The 20,086-nt window shown below is 34.1% G+C and overlaps 1 protein-coding gene across 8 annotated transcripts in view; it reads right to left on the bottom strand.

Moving 5' to 3' along the window:
- Bltp1 (bridge-like lipid transfer protein family member 1) overlaps positions 1-20,086 on the bottom strand; it is a 180,208-nt gene that overhangs the window by 36,941 nt on the left and 123,181 nt on the right. For 6 of the 8 annotated variants that reach the window (XM_063260728.1, XM_063260733.1, XM_063260732.1 and 3 more), the window contains 10 exons: positions 14,447-14,632; positions 13,235-13,403; positions 11,832-12,043; positions 10,773-10,971; positions 6,158-6,217; positions 4,176-4,402; positions 3,340-3,540; positions 3,023-3,153; positions 1,890-2,013; positions 523-632 (listed from right to left, as the gene is read on the bottom strand). In XM_063260728.1, the coding sequence (XP_063116798.1) occupies positions 523-632; positions 1,890-2,013; positions 3,023-3,153; positions 3,340-3,540; positions 4,176-4,402; positions 6,158-6,217; positions 10,773-10,971; positions 11,832-12,043; positions 13,235-13,403; positions 14,447-14,632 (1,619 nt within the window). The remainder of the gene's footprint in view (positions 1-522; positions 633-1,889; positions 2,014-3,022; positions 3,154-3,339; positions 3,541-4,175; positions 4,403-6,157; positions 6,218-10,772; positions 10,972-11,831; positions 12,044-13,234; positions 13,404-14,446; positions 14,633-20,086) is intronic. The other 2 variants (XM_063260734.1, XM_063260735.1) reach the window with 1 other exon arrangement.

The following is a 20,086-nucleotide window of genomic DNA, read 5'->3' as shown; positions in this document are numbered from 1 at the left end:
TACTAAACTTATTAAAAAAGAATTTAGACTTATTTTTATAATGCCAGCTTTGGCATCACACAATGGCAGTATCAAAGAGGTTTGCCTGAGATGAGATTATCACTAATTGAAATGTTTGAGTGCTGCTCAAACAGTATTTTAATTTGATAGGTAAAAATTCCATATTTTCATACATGAAGTATATGTGAAATCACGGTTTTTCTAAATGGATATATTTAGAATACTGCTACTAGTATGTACATGCCCATGTTTTTGTAGAATGTGTACCCACTAAGAGTTGCCTAAAAAGCACGTACTTCATTATTAAAAAGAACTCACTCTGTTGTGATATAAATGTAATACAGAAATTCCTCAAATAAATGAAGTTTGACAATAATCAGTATGGTTGATATTTTAGTAATAAAGATTTTTATTTAGTTTTGTAATTTTCCTAATTAGAACATAGTAAAAAAAGCACAGAATCTTGCTATTAAGTAGTCATCAACATTTATTTCTTTATTCATTAGTTCAAATATATATTACCTTGCTCTTTCCATTCGCTTGAGTGGTGGTCTCCCAGAAGCAGAAATGCTTTTAGATCGGCTATAACTTGGTTTGTAACCCAAACCCCACTTATCCTTTAGGGAAGCAGCCTAATGAAATAAAAGAAAAAAGTGAATGAAGACTATATTCTTCTTACTAAGCCCTATCTTCAGAAGAAACGAGCTAGCAGAGCCTATCTGATTGAGGGGTGGGGTATCAAATCACAACTGATCAAGAAAGGAAACATCCTGCTCCAATCAGGTCTAACCACACTGTCCAACTTAAATTGGAAGAAAAAAACATGACAAACATTTATAAAGTTCCTTCTAGAGCAACAGGCTCACAAGTGTGAAACACAGGAAGATAAAACATTCACCCTCTCCCAACATTTTACTATTGCATCACAACAAAGGCCAGTTTATGAAAGTTTCTTTTACCTGGCGCTGCATGCCTGGCAATCAATGAAAAATTACAAGGCATACTAAAAGGGAAAGAACAAGTACAATCTGAAGAGGAAGAGCAAGCATCAGAACCATGACAGAAATGTGGAATTATCTGGTTAGAAATTTAAAACAGCTATGATTACTATGCTAAGGGTTCTGATGGATAAATTAGCGTGCAAGGAGGATTGGGCAACATAATTAGAGTGATGGAAATCCTAAGAAAAACCAAAAAGAAACACTAGAGATCACAAACACTAACATAATTAATGATGAATTTATTAGCAGACTGGAAATAGATGAAGACAAACAAATCACTGGTTTTAAGAACATATAAATAGAAACCCCAAAATTGAAAAGCAAAGAGAATAGACTGAAAAAAAAAAAAAAAAAAAAAAAAAAAACAAAACAGAATGTCCAGCAATTTGAGTCAAAACTGTCTTTCATTAAAAAGATAAAGCAGAAAAGGAGGAAAATTGTGGCTGAAAGGTAACTCTAACGACTGAAAACAGAACAGGAGAAGGACAGACGTCTCAAAAGAGTTCACATTTTTCACAGAGCTCATATTAGATATTAAAAAGCAAATGTCATTTCATGAATGGCAGCAAAAAGTGGGGAAGGGCCCAACTTTATAATCACATTTCTAGGTCTAAATTTTGGCTCTACCAGGATTATTGGCTATAATCACAGTACCTTACTTTTCTGTCCTTAATTTCCTCATCTTTAAAAGAGGACAAAAATAGAGCTACTTCCTAAGATTGTTGTGAGGATTTAATGGATTTAAATAATATCTAGTACATAGTAAACCTGCTATGTACAAACCAGGCGATATTATCATCACCATTAAAAGAAAACAAGCATAATCACAGATATATCTCAAAGATAAAAATAATAGTGTAACAAAACTTTTCTAAAACATCTACTCACTCGCATACTGGATCTCCGTAATTTTTTACGAACATCTCTTCGAATGTCATTCACAGCTACAGATTCCAATTGTTGGTAACGTTGAATTTCCTGGTTTATGGTTCCTTCACTTGCACCTAATTTTCTGAATGCAAAACAAATACAGTAATTATTGTAAAACTAAAACTAACTTTTAGTTGCTCTTTCTTAATGCTCTTTCTTGTAAGTCAAAATACTAAGAAATACTGACAGATCAAAACACTGTATAGGTTTAATATTCATTATCTGTGAAATAATAAAAAACAAAAGGAATTATCTGTGAAGCTTATATAAAGGCTCTTGGGTTCACTCTTGAATCAAAAAAAAAAAGAGTAGATATATTCATAACTTTTGGGGAAAGTAAGTTTCCAAGTTTAGAAAAAGAGTATTTATTCTTGTAAAGTATTCTTACAGAGGAGGTATTAGTATTATCCAGCAGGCAGCAGATATAGAAAAAAGGTTGCTATCACTGACTATTCTCGGCCCCAATTTTAATCCTGGAAGAATTACTAATAGGCAGGCAGGGATGGAAGAGGGAGTATGAACTTTCAATTCAGTCATATAGAAGTTCAAATTTTAATTCTTTACTCTGAGCCATCAATAAATTTCGGTAATGTTACCTTACCTCACAAAAATGTGAGTATTAAATTGAGATAATATTTATAAAACTCGAAATAGGTACTTATTTTCTCTCTTCTAAACAGTTTCATTCCAGAAACACTGTTAGCACACAAATGCAGACATTTATATAGGCATATGACAATATGTAAAAAAATGTATACACATAAATGGAGATATTTATATAGTTACATATATATATCATATAATTTGTGTATATGTGTGTATGTGTGCACATGTATGGGATACATGTTTATATATATGGTATAAAGTCAGTGATAAACTGCTCAGAAATGAGCTGTGAAGAACAGGAGATAAGGATTTTAGGCTTACCTTTACCACTAATGAATTTATGAACTCAGATAAATCTTTAAAATTCTTTGGACCTTAGTGTTCTTGCTAATAAACTGAAGGGTTTGTATTAGCCCAGACCCAATTTTAACATCCTATAACTTTAAGTTGTATAGAATACTGTATTATATTTAAGTTACACATACTTAAGATCATCTATCACTTTTGCCTGTTCATTCAGTTCTCTGATATCTACTAAACGTTTCATAATTTTTCTTCCTCTAAGTTCTCCTGGTTGGTTAGAAGATGCTCCTGGTCTTCGATAATCTATAGCTTCCTGAAAAATCAAAAATTGCATCTGTTAACATCATTGGCAATTCAAATAATAAATCTAGACTACAAAGTTATTACCTTAAATCAAAAAAGCATGCAAGAATCAAAGCCAACTATCTATATTAATATGATTGAAATCCTCCATTGATTCAAATCCCAGATATACAGAACGTATGTAGTTGCTACCTACGTTTCCCCATGAGTGTGCTCTGCATGCTTTCAAATGGGACTGGCTAGACTGAGGGGTGCCCCATATCTCTGAGTCACACAGATACTCTGTAGGAACAGAATAACGTTGATTTGGGGGCGTCAGGCCTAGTAGGTGGTTTACAAGTCGCTGCCCAAAGGTGAGCTTGTGGCCATCTCCACTTACTGAACTTCCATCTGAACTCTAAATAATAAACAGTAATATTACTTTTTTAAAAATTTCCTTCTAACAACAAGACAATTTCATGGTGCAATAGTTAAAAATGTATAAAGTAATTTTCAAAAATCAGTACCATAATAGAAGTATAGACCTTCATTTTGTGTGTATACTTTGCTTTTTCTGGATTCATTTTAAAGTATCTTTCTTAGATGTGATTCATAGATCATGAAATTTATGTGCTTAAAATGTATGATTCAATGTTTTTTAGTATATTATAAAGTTATGCAATCATAATCACACACTCAGTTGAGAACATTTTCATAACTCAAAGAGAAAAATCATACCTATTAACAGTCTCTTCCTAGTTCTCTTCCCACCACACTCCCCACACTCCCAGTCCTAGAATTGTCTGTAGATTTGGTTGCCCTCCAACTGTAATGTTATTTTAACAACTGTTAGTTAAGGCACATGTTGGCTAACAGTCATTATGAACACACTCACTTCAAAGACAGTACTGTGAAATGTAGACCCAACTAAGCATACTACTACTTTCCTTTCCTTCACAACAACTAGAATTTACTGAATAACACTGAATTAATTATTTCCCTGTCTCTGGGTAAAAGCCAGTCCTGAAAATTCCCAATAATAAGTTTACTTACTGCATGGATAGTGGGAGACATAGTGTCAACTTCATCCTCATCTGACAGGTCAGCTATGTTCACTGAATTTAGGTCAGCGATGTCATCTATGTCCTCCTCTCCTGTCAGTGTAGTAAGGGTGTTTCCTAGAGCATTAAGCCTTTTGCCAATGTTAGGATCCATGTGGACATCAATCCCACACATTTTCCACAACACATTGAGTGTCCAGGTTCCAGCACTACTACTTTCTGTTTGCAGAAAGATATAGTTTTATTAGATAGTCCTGAGTAAGGGAATTTAAATAATCTTACATATAAGTAATAATGTGTATGATGGCATATATAATAATTAACGTTTTTGCAGTTAGATCTGTTGGAAACATTAGGATACGAGCATGATTTCTGTATACATATACTGTGTATCTATAGTATTTTCCATACCCTTATTTACCCCAAGAGCTATATATTCCCCTACACTGATCTACTTTCCCATGGCTATAGCTGCAATTACCATGCCCATGGCTCACTAGCTAGCATTAAGTAACATGCTCAAGTGAACATCGAAGCTGGACAAATAAAAATCTGTCTCAGAATCTGAGAAAAGATTAGCCCCTCTCTGATAATTGACAATGGATAAACAAGACTGAGCTCTTGGCTGCCATATATCCTGCCATGTGCAAAAAGGGGATCATCAATTAAAATAATTAATTAGTCAGATAGTTAAAAAAATATGAAGAAAGAGAAAAGGAAGAGCTGGAAAGAATCCTGCTGACAAGTGGGATCTTAACTTCACTAGTTACTAAGGGCTTCTGGATTGACCTGACTCCTTCTCTTCCCTGAGTCCTAAATTTAATAGTAACCTACAAGTATCTTTTTAAAAAGTTTTTCTTTTTGGTTAAGCTAGCTTCATTGGGCTGTTGTCAGGTAAAAATAAGAGTCAAAACAGAGGCCTAAGTCCTCTCTCCCAGGATGGATATTTGTTTCAGTACCATCCCTTTCTTTCCACTAGTGTTGCTGGAAGTTTCCTAACTTTTCTAGTTTCCTATCACTGGAGACCGCAGGCCTTGGTGCGTCCTGAGATAATTTACTTAGATGTGCAACGAGGCTGAGGTTGGTGAGGATAACCATGAACAGCAACGTGAGAAAGAAAATCTCAACTCCTATCCTTCTCAATGTTTTAAGAGTGCTTAAATAACTGCCCAATTCAGCTTATCCTGCCCAATTTTGTAATAAAATAAGAGTAACAATTTGTTTGCTATCATCTCAGTTAAGATATCACTTTTACAGTTACCTCCTAACTGGTTTCCTAGGTCTTTCCCCCCCACTAATCTTTGAAGGTGTCCCTTGATAGTGTCACTATTTGCTTTCTTACTCAAAAACATTCAGTATTCTCCCTAATGCCCAGCAAATCAAGTTAAAGTTCCTTAATTTATCATTCAAGATTCTTCTCATCTCATTTTTCACTTAATTATGTTTTCACTAAATTGAACATCCCTGAGTACACACTGTGCTTTGACATCATGACTGATGTTATCCTCTGAATTTTCTCTTGCCACACCTCCCAGTTTCTGCTTAAAGAGTATTGATCTATTTTTTGATTGTTTAAGAATGCTTATTCTTCTACAAAGATTTTTCTGATAGTAACATCCTCCAATACTTGGAAATATTATCTCCCTATTGTATATTTCAACGGACTTGGGATTAATATCCCTGTAATCCCTGTATGCATCACCTATTCTAATGCAATTTTGCTGAATGTTCCTTAACTACATCATTAGAATTTACATACATGAAGGTTAAAAAGTGTATCTGATTTATTTTAGTTCTCCCCAAAACATTTTTCAGTGTATTCTGCATACAGTATCTAATACAATTAATTATTAAATACACACAAATGCTAATATTAAAAAAGTTCTTTTTAAAATTAGCAATCACCAGAATTAACTAAAAGATCTTCCTGCCACAAAAATAATAGAATTCTACTAACAGTGAACGTGAACTTACCAGCCGCTGCTTGTCCTGTAGTCCTTGAACATACTTCATAGGTGCCATCTGGAACTACACCTACACAAAAATGAGCCCCAAAATATTTTTCAATAAACATTCACTTGTGATATACTCTAACTTTCCATACAATTTTCTAGACACAAATAGGACCATTAGCCTCTTTAGGTTTTAGTCCTTAATCTAAAAGTGATACCTTTACAGCTAGTGAGATTTACTTACTTTTAAAATATTTTACTCTATGATTTTTATAATTTTCTTGCAGTTTTAATTTACTTTTTCCATGTGCTTTTTCTTATCAGAGTCAAAACCTTGGCTGACTGAAATTCTAGGTGGTTCTCCACAAACATTCAGGAACATTTGGGATACTACAACAATTTGCGCTGTCATGAGTATACTATTTTCAGAATGCAAATATTAAAAGTGACTTTTAACTAAGACCTGCTACATTGTATCAGAGATGTGATCCATCAACTTTGTCTTTTCTTTGACTAGGAACTTTTTATGAGAAAAAAAATGGTCTATGAATTTCAAGGTCAGGGATCTATCCCAGAATAAATCAGATGTTAAGTTTGAAAAACATAATAATATCTAGCTTAATCTGTTAATTTAAACTTCAAAAAAAGGATTAATTGAATTCAATACTTCTAACCAATAAAGAACATATCATTATTGAAACAACTATTTTTTTTTATTTAAAGAAAAAAAGCAAAACAGAAAAACAGTAGAAATTATACAGAATTTCAAAAAAAAATAAATCACTAGTTGATAAATTACACATTGTAATCTTAAATAACTCTTAAGCAAAGTAAATTTTAAAAACAGAATTAAAACTTTTCTTAGTAACACCTATTGGAAACTAAAATGAGAGTTTAAATCTGACAGTATATCTCTTAAAGGAAAAATGTCCTTTTGCAACTTCTTTCATTCCTACATTGGTACTCAAATATAAACTTTGGATTTGTCAATCATTCTAGCTACTTTGATACTACTTTGATACTTTGGGAAATTTTTCAAAAAAATTAAAATCCTTACAATGTAAATATACAATTTAGTTTGGAAGAAGGATCTGTTATTAAATAATTAGATAATTTCTAAAGTGTGTATTTAAAAAATGGTAATACCAATTACTTTAAAATCTGTATTTTTTAATCATATAGTACTTGTATCACACATGTAGGTTCTGAACTGAAAAAAAAATGTGATTCAAAGGTAAATACACTCTCAATTTACCTTTACAGTTGTGCTTACAAATTACAACAAATAAAGCCTATTTTGATTCTGAATTGAGGAACCCAAAAGAAAAGCAAACCATTTGAAGCCAAGTACAACAAAATATAAGAAAACCATTGCTAAGCACCTCTAAAAAGACACAGATTAAGAAAAAATAGAACACCATATGAAAATGAGGAAACCTTGAATGAACAATATAAAAGATTTAGAATACATGAAACAGATTCAAAGAGGCATCCAGGAAATTAAAAATTCTGTAGAAAGCTGGCAAAACCACTTGAAAGAAACTGAAGACAGACATTCAGACCTGGAAGACAGGTTTGCAACTTGCAATCACAAAAGGAAAGATCTCTTAAAAATAACAAGGAGCTAGGAAGTCACAATTTGAACGATTGCAAGACAATCCAAAGAAACATAACAATAACAGGTGTGAGTGAAAAAAATGGGGTCAAAACAAATGACATTAAAAGTCTATTTACAGAAATAGTAGAAGAAAACTTCCCAAGCATGGGAAAAGGAAGTGACATTCAGATAAATGAGGCATATGGTAATCCAGCTAGCCATAACTACACCTGGACATGTAATAATCAAGAGCTCAGAAATTCATCAGAAGAATAGAATATTAAAAACTGTTACAGAAAGTAAATAGGTCACCTATAAAGGAAAGCAATCAGAATCACAACAGACTTCTCAACACAAACCATCAAGTCAAGAAGAGCTTGAAGTATTTCAAGTCTGGAAAGAAAATAACTGATGTACCCTGCAAAACTATCTTTCAAAATTAATAGAGAAACTGGATACTTCTGTGACAAACAACAGCTGAAGGAATTCATGATCACCTACTCAACCCTGCAAAGACTATTGAAGAACATTCTAGAGAGAGATAATAAAAGATCATGGTTCCAGGAATGATGGCAGAGGGGAAGCATCGAGTGAGGCAAGCAATTGAATAGAGGGGAAAAGTAGGCAGCCAGTGCAGGAAAATAGCAAGGCAGAGACAAGGCAGCGCATGTTGGCCATAACCAGTAAAGTAGATGGCCTCAATTCACTGACAGCAAGAAACACAGGCAGAGTGGATCAGGAGACGGGATCCATCGGCATGCTTTATACAAGAAACACATTTAACTTGCAAGGAAATTCATAGACTGAAAGTCAAGGAGAGAAAACAGTGCTCTATGTGACAGGGAACCAGAAAGAAGTGGGGGTGGCTTGTCCATCAGTTGCAGAGTGGTTAAGAAAGACACGGCATTTTTATACAATGGAAAGCTACTCAGTTATAAAGGAAGATGACCTTGAGGCTCCTGTGGGTAAACGGATGCAACTTGAAATCACGCTCATAGATGAAATAGTTGAGAGTCACATGGGTGACTATTGTGTTATTTCCCTAGCACAATAAAGAAGTTAGTGGGATCCAAAATGTATTGTGAAAGTGAAAGGGGAAGAAGTGTCTCCAAAGGGAAGGCAGTGGCCATTGTTAATCTATTATGGTGAGTTGAAACCCATATTATTTTCATCGTTCTCTTTAATTTGGTTTTATTCTGTTTTGGTTTGTCTAATTTTTATTATTTTTGATGGTATGGACAGCTATTTCAAAGATAAAAAAACATATTAAGGCAGCCAATATTGATTTCCTATTATCTTATTTTGAAGTTCTGTATTGCTTTCATTGTTTTGTTTGATTTCGTCCCATTTTGTTTTATTTGACTGTATTATGTCTGATGGGATAGGCAGCTACTTTGAAGATAACAAGAGGCATTAGGGTAGACATTGATCCCCTATTATCCTGTTTTGAAGTCCTATATTGAGTCCATTGTTTTGTTTGATTGGTTTTATACTTCTTCTCTTTTGTTTTATTTTATTATGTCTGATAGTATGGGCAGTTATTCTGAAGATAAGAGGCATTATGGTAGCCATTGTTGATTTGTTTTTATCTTGTTTGAAATCCTGTATCACATTCATTGTTTTGTTTTGACTGATTCTATTGTTTCATTTCATTTGATTTTATTGTCTTCAAAAATATTATGCATTTTTACTACTAATTAAAGGCAAAACCCAGAAAACTACTTGCCCATGTTATCATTTAGCATTCTAATAATATGTCAATAAAAGAATTACTCTACCTACTTTCTTCTGATTCCCCTAAGAAACTTTAAAAACACATCAGTTACAAAAGTAGGTATTTTTGTATTCTCTGAAGCTCATATGAATTATGATTATCAAAACTATCAGCATGTTAGGATTTTGTATCACTGAAAGAGTACACTGAAGGGCTAAATTATTTGTTCACTTTTAACACACCTATTTGATTTTGAGTCTAAGGCATATTTTTTCCTTTAAAATGAACTGTTTATTATATTGCACATTTCTCCTCCTTCCAATTATATTGTATTTTTTTAATTACTGCAATGATGGGAAAGATATTACTCCCCTATCAGTAGGTTAAATTAACTTTTGCCTTTAAGAAAAAAAAATAAAGATTTTTTAAAAACAGGTATAATGGTTGTGTACAATGATAATCTGCCAAGATTTCTGATATAGGCTATTTCTTTTTATAATAGGCATAAATACTTAGGTTTTAATCTTTTTACTAATGAGGTATTTCAAAAAAATTCTGTTTTACCTATGAGTTGTCTAAAATGCAAAGCTTCTGAGGTTCACAAAATAAATCTTCAAAATATGACAACCCAGCATACCAAATATTTTAAACTGAAGGAATCTGAGACACAGAAGATGAAGAAAGAACTCTGATCTTTCTCTGAAATAGGTCACTAGACTCACCTGTGAGTGGTGCCTTCACTATCTTTAAAGGAAAACCCTTATTTCTACAGGTAATGATGCATTATCAAATCTGTAATACATTTAACATATTAAAAACCATTTTATTTTCAAAATAGCATACAACCAAAGCTTTACTTATAACCAGTCCTTAAGAATTATGGTATTCAAGGAACTCACTCATTATACTGTGTATTTCTACAAATGTGTATCTATGGGTTTATGTGCACCAATTTTAACACTGACATTTCTAGTCTTGGAAATTTATAAGCTGTTTTATATTTTAAGCTGAGTTAGGTTTATATATTTATTTATTCCTTTCTTTTGAGATACTTACAAAAGAAAGATACTTTATCTGGTCATTTGTGAATCCACTATAAGAAATATGAGACAGAAGGTAAAATTTTAACCATCTAATCACTGAAAAGAATGCCTTGTTAGTTTACTTACCCAAACTGCTGAAATATGCTTTGTTAACTTTAGGTAGAAACAGCCTTTATTTCACAAAGTATAAAACATTTTTATATCTGAATATCCTTCAACTTTAAAATTAAGAGTTTTTTTAAAAAAATTCTAAACATCAATACAGAAGATAAAAGATACTCACAGGCATTCATCACAAGATCTCCACGTATTTCTGGTTTCCAGTCATCCCATGAGGTCTCAAAGCCATCAGCAAAACGGATACAAAAGTTTTTGAAATGCCCTTTGCTAACCAGAGACTCTGAAGAACAAGCAGTGATGAGAGTACTTTCAATGGTCAGTACTAAAGCTGAACCAGTGTCAAGATCTCCAGTGTGATTGGACTGAAAAATATGGTAAAGAAAAAAAAAACTGAGATATTTTTAAATTTAGAAATTTTCATAGGACTCAGAAATAAATATCTTAAAAGGGTTAAAACCTAGATATTGTTATTATAACGAGGCTTACAAAGATAGTTTTTAAAAATTAAACTGCTCAAGTGAAATGCACTTGCCATGTGCATTTTTGTTAAATTGCAAAGAGCTAATTTTCCCTTTTCCTATATTCAGCCTCTGCTGTAGCTGTGGAGAATGCTCCCACTGTAATACCCACTACTGGTGTTACCAGACATTAAAAACTACTACATTTTAATTCTTGCAACACAGCACATTTAATGTTGTCCATCCTCAAAATAGTTTTTCTTAATCCCTTTCCTAAAATATAAATTCATCTAACAACTGTTTAAGGTAAATTGTAACAGTATAGTTCTCTGTATTTGATTATTTTGTAACGATTACTTCTTGGCCTGACAGGAGTTCATAGACTTTTCTTACACACATGTGCATGCAATTTCTTAGAATTGGTTCTTAGTGATTAAGAGATTAGGGTTTTGTATATGGCATATCTGTATTCTACTTTACTCTTTATTCTTATTTCTCCTTCCCCTGCTCCTCATTCCTTGTCCTTGTTTCCTTGGTCTGGGACATATCAGAATGCACAGAGAAAAGTCAGTCACATGTGAGTCAACGACAGATGAATAATAGTTAAAGGAGTTCAACCTTACTTGCCAGCTACTAAAGTCAATTTATGAATTCTTTTCCCAAAAAGTTTACTGCTATACTTTAAACTCTTAGAGATGCTTACTAGAAATGTCTGGGATTTATTCCTGGAATAAAAGGAATATGATTTGATTTTTTTTTAATACCTGTGCAGTATTTGTGATAGGAAGGCAAATTCCCAGATCATTCACAGTCAGCTGCAGGAAGAGAGTCCCAAAGGCCTGGGCCGATGTTTGTTGGATGCCGGGTAGCATATCTACTACCTCCTTTGTTGCCATATGAATGTCCTTATGTAAAGCCATTCGTTGTTCATTCCAATTATCATAGGCAGCCTTATAATTCAGCCAAAATAGCACAGCTTTTGAGAATTAAGGCAAAACAGAAAGAAAAGTAAAATGAATATTGAAAATGGTTGACTGTGGTAAGCATACCTCAAATAGCTGCAAAATACTGTTTATTAATAAAATTACTCCCAAAATGCCATAGAATTAGAATGGACCTATGGGGACAGGATCAACATTTTTCATCAACAAATGAAAAAATGAAGCAAAAAACAGGTGATGGCACAAAGACAATGTGAAGAAGAAAATCCAGGTCCATTTATTCAATCAGTACTTTCAGAATCCCATTCTATGCTAAGCCCTGCAATGGAACAGCCAATGAAAATGGACATGGTCCTGGCCTTATTTATAGAGCTTCCTGTTACCACTGCCACTCCCCAGTATCACGGAACTAAGAACTTTCTCTAGCCCTCGCCCTTGCCCTCCTCAGGACCGGAGTTACAGGTGTACCCCACTACGCTCAGCTACTGCTTCTCCTCTAGGTTGCTGGGTAGGTACGGTACCACAGGAAAACAGGAAAACTGACTAATAGTCTTCTGTCCCCTTATTGTCTGTAATGCCAGTTGCTGCTGTATTTCCTTAGAGTTTTGTGCTCATCTACATTCATATTCTCTCTCATTTCACAAATGTTTGGTTAGTTCTCAGTGTATGCAGAAGACTGTCCTAGGCATTTAGATACAAAGTTAAATAACAGAGGCTCTCATTTCATTGTCTCCCTCCTAACTCAAAATGAGGAATTCGTTCTAAGAACAACAAGAAAATACACACTCCCTCATATCCCAAAATATATATTTCTAATTTTGTTTAGTATTGTACTTTGGTCTTTTTTCCACTGGACTAGGTTCTTTGAGAGTAGGGATCCTATTGTCCAATTCTGTACTCCCCTCTAAGCAGTATAAAATTAATGCTTATAGAATGAATATATAAACGTAACACCAAAACGCAAATGAATTAGCCAAACCAAAATATTTAGTGCTAAAATTAAAATTTGGAATCCGACATTCCTATTCATCCATACAGACAGCAAAATAACTTTCAAGTATAAATAACTTATCAAATGCCTGAGTAAAAAGTTGCTCACATTTTAGGTTTAGGAGACTCACATTTTAGGTCAAGCACATACAGTGATAAACTATAAATACTTTTCATTAAGCATTATCAAAGCATTTTTAAATCCTAGAAAATAGTTATGAAAATTTTAATTTTACCTCTATCAAAGGCCACAGGTTGTGCATAAACAATTGGCCTATTCAAGGTAATAAGCACAGCTTCTCTATCTGAAGAACCACTGATTTCTTCTCGAAGAGCATTCCTTAATCCAATCCTAGTTTTAAAATAGGCAACTTGATGAAAATCAGAACCAGCTTCCTCATAAACCTAGAACGAAATTTGAAAATCAATAAAATCAAATGACAGAAAATGGTTTAATTAAAAAAACTACACATGATTAATTTTATTGTTTACCAAAAAATTTAGACCATTTTAACTCAGGGAAATTCCTTATATTTTATATTAAAAATCCTCAAAATGAATATACAACGTGAAAATACAGATAAGAGTTAAATATGGAACAGGGAATGTAGCTCAGTGTAGAACATCTGTCTCAATTTGTATGTGGCTCTAGGTTTGATCCCCAGCATTTCAATAAAGAAACAAGAAGTAAAGATGAAATTATAAAGTTCATACAAAAAGCCAGGATAAGGTTCATATTCTGAATGGCAATGTATTACATGTTTCAAAATAATTAAATCTTTTCTCCTCTCAAAATATGTTTCTATTTGAAAGATTAACATTTTTCCAGAGATGACCAGAAAGTTTTGCTCATTTTTTCTACACATAATCTTTAATGTACTCATTCAATTTTTAAAGTATAACTGTCATTTTAAATATTGGTTCTTTAAATCAAAGAGAGAAAAAAGTTAAAATTTACATATTTTTAGCAAAAGAAAAACGAAACAAAAAATAAATTTAAAATTTCCCAATAAACAACTAAATTAAATTTTTATACAAGAGAATCCCACTAACTCCTGTCTTTTACATATTTAATATTACTATATATAACACTTTCTAGTATTCTACCGAGAAGCTTAAAACTAGTTAATATTTTAAGTGCTCACTGATATGTGTACAAAGCATTGAAATAAAAATGTTTAACCAACTAAAAATAAACTACAAGCAAACAGTTATGGAACATACCAGATGATGTTTCATGCGGCTGCAAACTAACCTACAATATTCCGGTGTAATACCCCATAACATGCCAAAGTAAAAGTGTAAAGGCCTTCTTAAATGAGTTTTCATTAGAGATTTTAGAAACTTAAAATACTTCTATAAATTTAGTAATATATAAGTTAAAGTAGCTGAAATTGATGTGAAAATTTAAAAACTACAACTCTAATGTCAATATATTCTGTACATACCTGATGTTTGACAATTTGTCCTAATGCCAGATTTAAATCTACTTGGCATTTGCCAAATAATTTCAGATAGCTGCTACTTCCTGGTGATGCTTTGGTTTGAAGTCGATTAGAAAGTTCCAGTTCAATTAATCCAGTTTCAAATCTCACAGCTCTCATGGATGGAGTTGTGGCTGTTACTTGAATACCCTAGCAGATATGTTAAGAGAAAAAAGTCTTCAATGTATATAATATAGACTTACTCAAATGCAATCTTTCAATATATCTCAGATATAATACCGATGTTTTAAAACATGTCAAAAGTATATGGTACATCTAAAGGGCTGATAAACCTGACAGCATTCTTTAATTTCTCATGCAAGAAGGAGATTATTTAGCTACTACATTTCATTTTAGTGTTTTTTAATTGATAAACTGTAATTTTAAAAACTATGAATTAATTTTATTTAAAGAGAAAAAAAGCGAAACAGACAAAAGAGTAGAAATAATACACAATTTAAAAAAATAAACAGAAGAAGCCACTAGTTGATAAATTACATACTGTCAACTTAGAAATAGTTGGTCAAGTTACAAAACTAAAGCATACAAAGTGGACATTCAAACAGTGAGACTGCAAACAGTTCTGTTCCACGATCCAACAAAAACTTAGTAATATGATCATCTATCTTACTTAAACATACCTGCAGTTATATCCTTTAGAGCACTTTCTTTTCCTGTCTGTTTTACAATAGCAATTACACATTTTGGGTTTTATTACTCCTACATTTGTTATTACTTTTTTACACTAAAGATACAATATGATATTTATAAATATGATTCTTATTTATTTTACTTACGAGGATAGTCTCAAGTTGTCTCCATTTATCTATGAAGGCTTTAAGATCATTCTTTTTATAGCTGAGTAATATTCCAATATATAAAAATACTACATCTTTTTCATCCACTCTGAGGTTCATGGGCATTTTGGTTGTTTCCAATATTTAGGTATTACAAATTGTGCTGCTATGAACATGGGTGCATATATATCACTGTGATGTGACCTTTTTAGTTTTTCTGGGAAAATATCTAGGAGGGGAAGAACTGGTTTGAATGGAACTTCCAAATCTAGTCTTCTGAGAAATCTCCATACTGATTTCCCTAAGTGGCTGCACCAGTCTACACTCCCACCAACAGTGGAGCAGTGTTCATTTTTCCCTGTAGCCTTGCTAACATTTGTTATGAGTTGATTTCTTGATGGCTGTTATTCTTTCCGGGGTGAGATGAAATCTCAATGCTGTTTTAATTTGCATTTCTTGAATGACCAGTGATGGTAAACATTTCTTCATGTATTTATTTGCCATTTGTATATCATCTAAGAAATGTGTGTTCATCTCAGATGCCCATTTTTGAAGAGGGTCTTTGAATTTGGAAGGCTTCATGTTTTTCAATTCTTTATATGTTCTGGGTATAAGTCCTTTGTCTGAGGGGTTGCTGGCTAAAATTCTTTCCCATTCTGTGGATTTTTCTTTCCACTCTGTTGGTGATTTCTTTTGAGGTGCAGAAACTTTTCAGTAATATGAGATTCCAGTTGTTGATGCATTGAAATGTTTCCCAAAGCAGTTTGCACTTTGGTCATGAATTCTCTGCCTACCCCTATGTCTCTAAGACTTCTACCTACCTTGTCTTCCAGTAGATTTAGTGTTTCTGTTTTAATACTTAGGTCTATGATCCATTTAGGCTTTAGTTTTGTGCATGGTGATAGGCATGCATCTAGTTTCAGTCTTCAGCATGTGGAGAGCCAATTTTTCCAACACTATTTATTAGTGGCTATCCTTCCAGTGAACATTAGAAAAACAATTATTTTATAACAATGACTTTTTTTTTAATATAGGATCATCCTGTATCCAAGTAGTCTGCAATGGCCTTGAGCATATGATAACCCTCCCGATGTGTCAGCATGCCTAGCTGATTTTTATTTTCAATACCACTGACATTTTAACTATTGGAAGCTCTAAAATTTCAAGTAAAGTCTTACTGTATTTTTTCAGCACACTGGGGATTGAACCCAAGGGGCCTGTGGCATGATAGGTAAACACTCTACTACTGAGCTATACTCCTTGCCCCTAAAATATTGTTCTTTCAATTTTTTATTTTGAAGAGAACAAAAATCAAAGGAAATAAAACAGAACATATAGAGTCAGTCAAAACAAAACAATGAACGTGATACAGGACTTCAAAACAAGATAGAAGTAAATCAATAATGGCTACCGTAATGCCTCTTATCTTCAAAGTAACTGACTATATCCTAAGGCCTAAAAAAATGAAACAAAACAGTACAGAAAGGAATCAATGAAAATAAAACAATGCAAGCAATATAGGACCTCAAAACAAGATAATAGTAACACAACAGTGGCTGTCAAAATGCTTCTTGTTATCTTCAAAGTAGCTGCCTATACCATCAGACATAATACAGTCAAATAAAACAAAATGGAACGAAATCAATCAAAACAAAACAATGAAAGCAATACAGAACTTCAAAATAAGATAATAAGAAATCAATATTAGCTGCCTTAATATGTTCTGTTATCTTTGAAATAGTTGTCCATGCCATCAAAAATAATAAAAAATTAGACAAACCAAAACAGAATAAAACCAAACTAAACAGAACGATGAAAATAATATGGGTTACAACTCACCATAATAGATTAACAATGGCCACTGCCTTCCCTTTGGAGACACTTCTTCCCCTTTCACTTCCACAGTATCTACTGTGCATTTTGGATCCCAGTAACTTCTTTAGTGTTTTATACTAGGGAGATAGCATGATAGTCACCCATGTGACTCTCAACTATTTCATCTATGAGCGTGATTTCAAGTTGCATCCGTTTACCCACAGGAGCCTCAAGGTCATCTTCCTTTATAACTGAGTAGCTTTCCATTGTATAAAAATGCCGTGTCTTTCTTAACCACTCTGCAACTGACAGACAGGCCACCCCTACTTCTTTCTGGTTCCCTGTCACATAGAGCACTGTTTTCTCTCCTTGACTTTCAGTCTATGAATTTCCTTGCAAGTTAAATGTGTTTCTTGTATAAAGCATGCCGATGGATCCCGTCTCCTGATCCACTCTGCCTGTGTTTCTTGCTGTCAGTGAATTGAGGCCATCTACTTTACTGGTTATGGCCAACATGCGCTGCCTTGTCTCTGCCTTGCTATTTTCCTGCACTGGCTGCCTACTTTTCCCCTCTATTCAATTGCTTGCCTCACTCGATGCTTCCCCTCTGCCATCATTCCTGGAACCATGATCTTTTATTATCTCTCTCTAGAATGTTCTTCAATAGTCTTTGCAGGGTTGAGTAGGTGATCATGAATTCCTTCAGCTGTTGTTTGTCACAGAAGTATCCAGTTTCTCTATTAATTTTGAAAGATAGTTTTGCAGGGTACATCAGTTATTTTCTTTCCAGACTTGAAATACTTCAAGCTCTTCTTGACTTGATGGTTTGTGTTGAGAAGTCTGTTGTGATTCTGATTGCTTTCCTTTATAGGTGACCTATTTACTTTCTGTAACAGTTTTTAATATTCTATTCTTCTGATGAATTTCTGAGCTCTTAATTATTACATGTCCAGGTGTAGTTATGGCTAGCTGGATTACCATATGCCTCATTTATCTGAATGTCACTTCCTTTTCCCATGCTTGGGAAGTTTTCTTCTACTATTTCTGTAAATAGACTTTTAATGTCATTTGTTTTGACCCCCATTTTTTTCACTCACACCTGTTATTGTTGTTTTTTGGGTTGTCTTGCAATAGTTGAAATTGTTACTTCCTGGCTCCTTGTTATTTTTAAGAGATCTTTCCTTTGCAAGCTGCAAACCTGTTTTCCAGGCCTGAAAAATCTGTCTTCAGTTTCTTTCAAGTGATTTTGACAGCTTTCTACAGAATTTTTAATTTCCTGGATATCTCTCTGAATCTGTTTCATGTATTCTAAAGCTTTTTTATATTGTGCATTCAAGGTTTCTTCATTTTCATATAGTCCTCTATTTTTTTTAATCTGTCTTCTTTAGAGGTACTTAGCAATTCTTTTATTATGTTTTTCATTTTTTTCCTGAGATAATATTTCTGTTCTAATTTCTTCTATAGCCTCATGAACTTGTTTCTTTACTTCAGTTGCCATCACTTCAGAAATTCCAGGTGTGCGACTCCTGATCTCTTTTGTGCTTACATCTCCTGCCCTTGCTTTGCTGGGGTTGGAGGTCAGAGATTGCCTTTTGCTTCTTTGTCTGGCTATATTCCTGGGTTCCTCTGGACAAGTGGGCAGTGGAGACCCAGCAACTTCCTGCATTTTCTATGATTTCTCTTAAGTGAGATTCTTTGGTTTCTTTAGCTAGTGTAGGCTACAGATATCTGATGGTGGCCATTGGGTATGCTGTGCAGGGCTGTCTGCTGCTTTTCCTAGCCTGCGCTGGTTCCCTGATTTCTGGTGGAGCATGCTTGGGGTCCGGGCTGCGTACAACCTCCTTGTTGTTTACTGGTGGGGATCTTCCAAAATGACTACCCAAGTGTGCATGGAAGCAGCCTCTGGACTGAGCTAGTCACTGTCAGGGAGCCCCCAAGATGGCCACTGGAGTGCATGTGAGGACAGGTCTGGTTGCCCCTTGCAGACCTGGGCTGGTCACTGGTGGGCATCTTTTGCAATGATTGCTGGAATGTGCACAGGGGTGGTGTTCAATCCAAGAAATTTTCATGGGTCTGCAATCAGCTAGAAGCTGCTGGGGGAAGCTGGCAGTAGTTCTGGTTCTAGGCTTATCTGGCTCAGCTCCAAAACAGCTTCCAGGCAACCTCCCTCTCTCATGGGAGGAGTCCTTTGTACTCACTGTCAGCCTGTGCAGTCCTCTGCATCCAACACTTGTCTCCACCACCATGTCTCTTTGCAGAGGCCTCTGAGGGCACCAGCTGCCACCGTCATGTGACTGTGCATCTGCAGGTTCCAACAGCTCCTCTCACATAGTGGGTCCCACTCGCGACCAAGGGGCTACCAGCTACCAACTTCTTCGCTAAATTTTTCTTTTTACTTTTTCTGTGGGCTTCAATTCTCATTTTAGATTCTTTCTGGGTCCAGAAGACCCATTCCCTCCTTCTTGTCTTCTCCACGATGCTGTATTGTGTCTAGACTGTGGCTCTCAGAGAGACAGTTTACTCTGCTGCTTTTTGTTCCGCTGTCTTAAGCCCCTCCCCAAATATTGTTAATTGGACTAGTATAAGAAATATTTCTTGCAGACTAAAATTTTAAAATTTTTATTTGTACATATTTGCAGTACACAGTATTACAATAGCAACTGGAAAAATCAAATACTGATTAGAAGAGAATGGTATGTATCCACATATAAAAGTGCTAATGCAGAAGCTGGGGATGTAGCTTATTGAGAAGAGTAGCTTGTCTAGAATGCCTGAGGCCCTGGATTTGGCAAACAGTACCACAAAACAACGAAACCTAGAAAATCTAATAGAAAAAAGCCCAAAAGAATTTTCAAACAATTGTTAAAGCTTTTTCATAAGGTTATAAGTTTACTTTTATATTTTCTTTTTGGTAATTTACATGCTATAAAAACTTTCTGACAAGCATGGATTAATTAATTAGAAACATATTTCTAAAACTATCATTATCATT

This window comes from Cavia porcellus, unplaced genomic scaffold (genome assembly GCF_034190915.1).
Source record: "Cavia porcellus strain 051 isolate PalLab524CR breed Dunkin Hartley unplaced genomic scaffold, mCavPor4.1 scaffold_14, whole genome shotgun sequence".
NCBI lineage: Eukaryota > Metazoa > Chordata > Mammalia > Rodentia > Caviidae > Cavia > Cavia porcellus.
The sequence above is the reverse complement of the archived record's forward strand: the minus strand, read 5'-3'. Positions and strand labels throughout refer to the sequence as shown.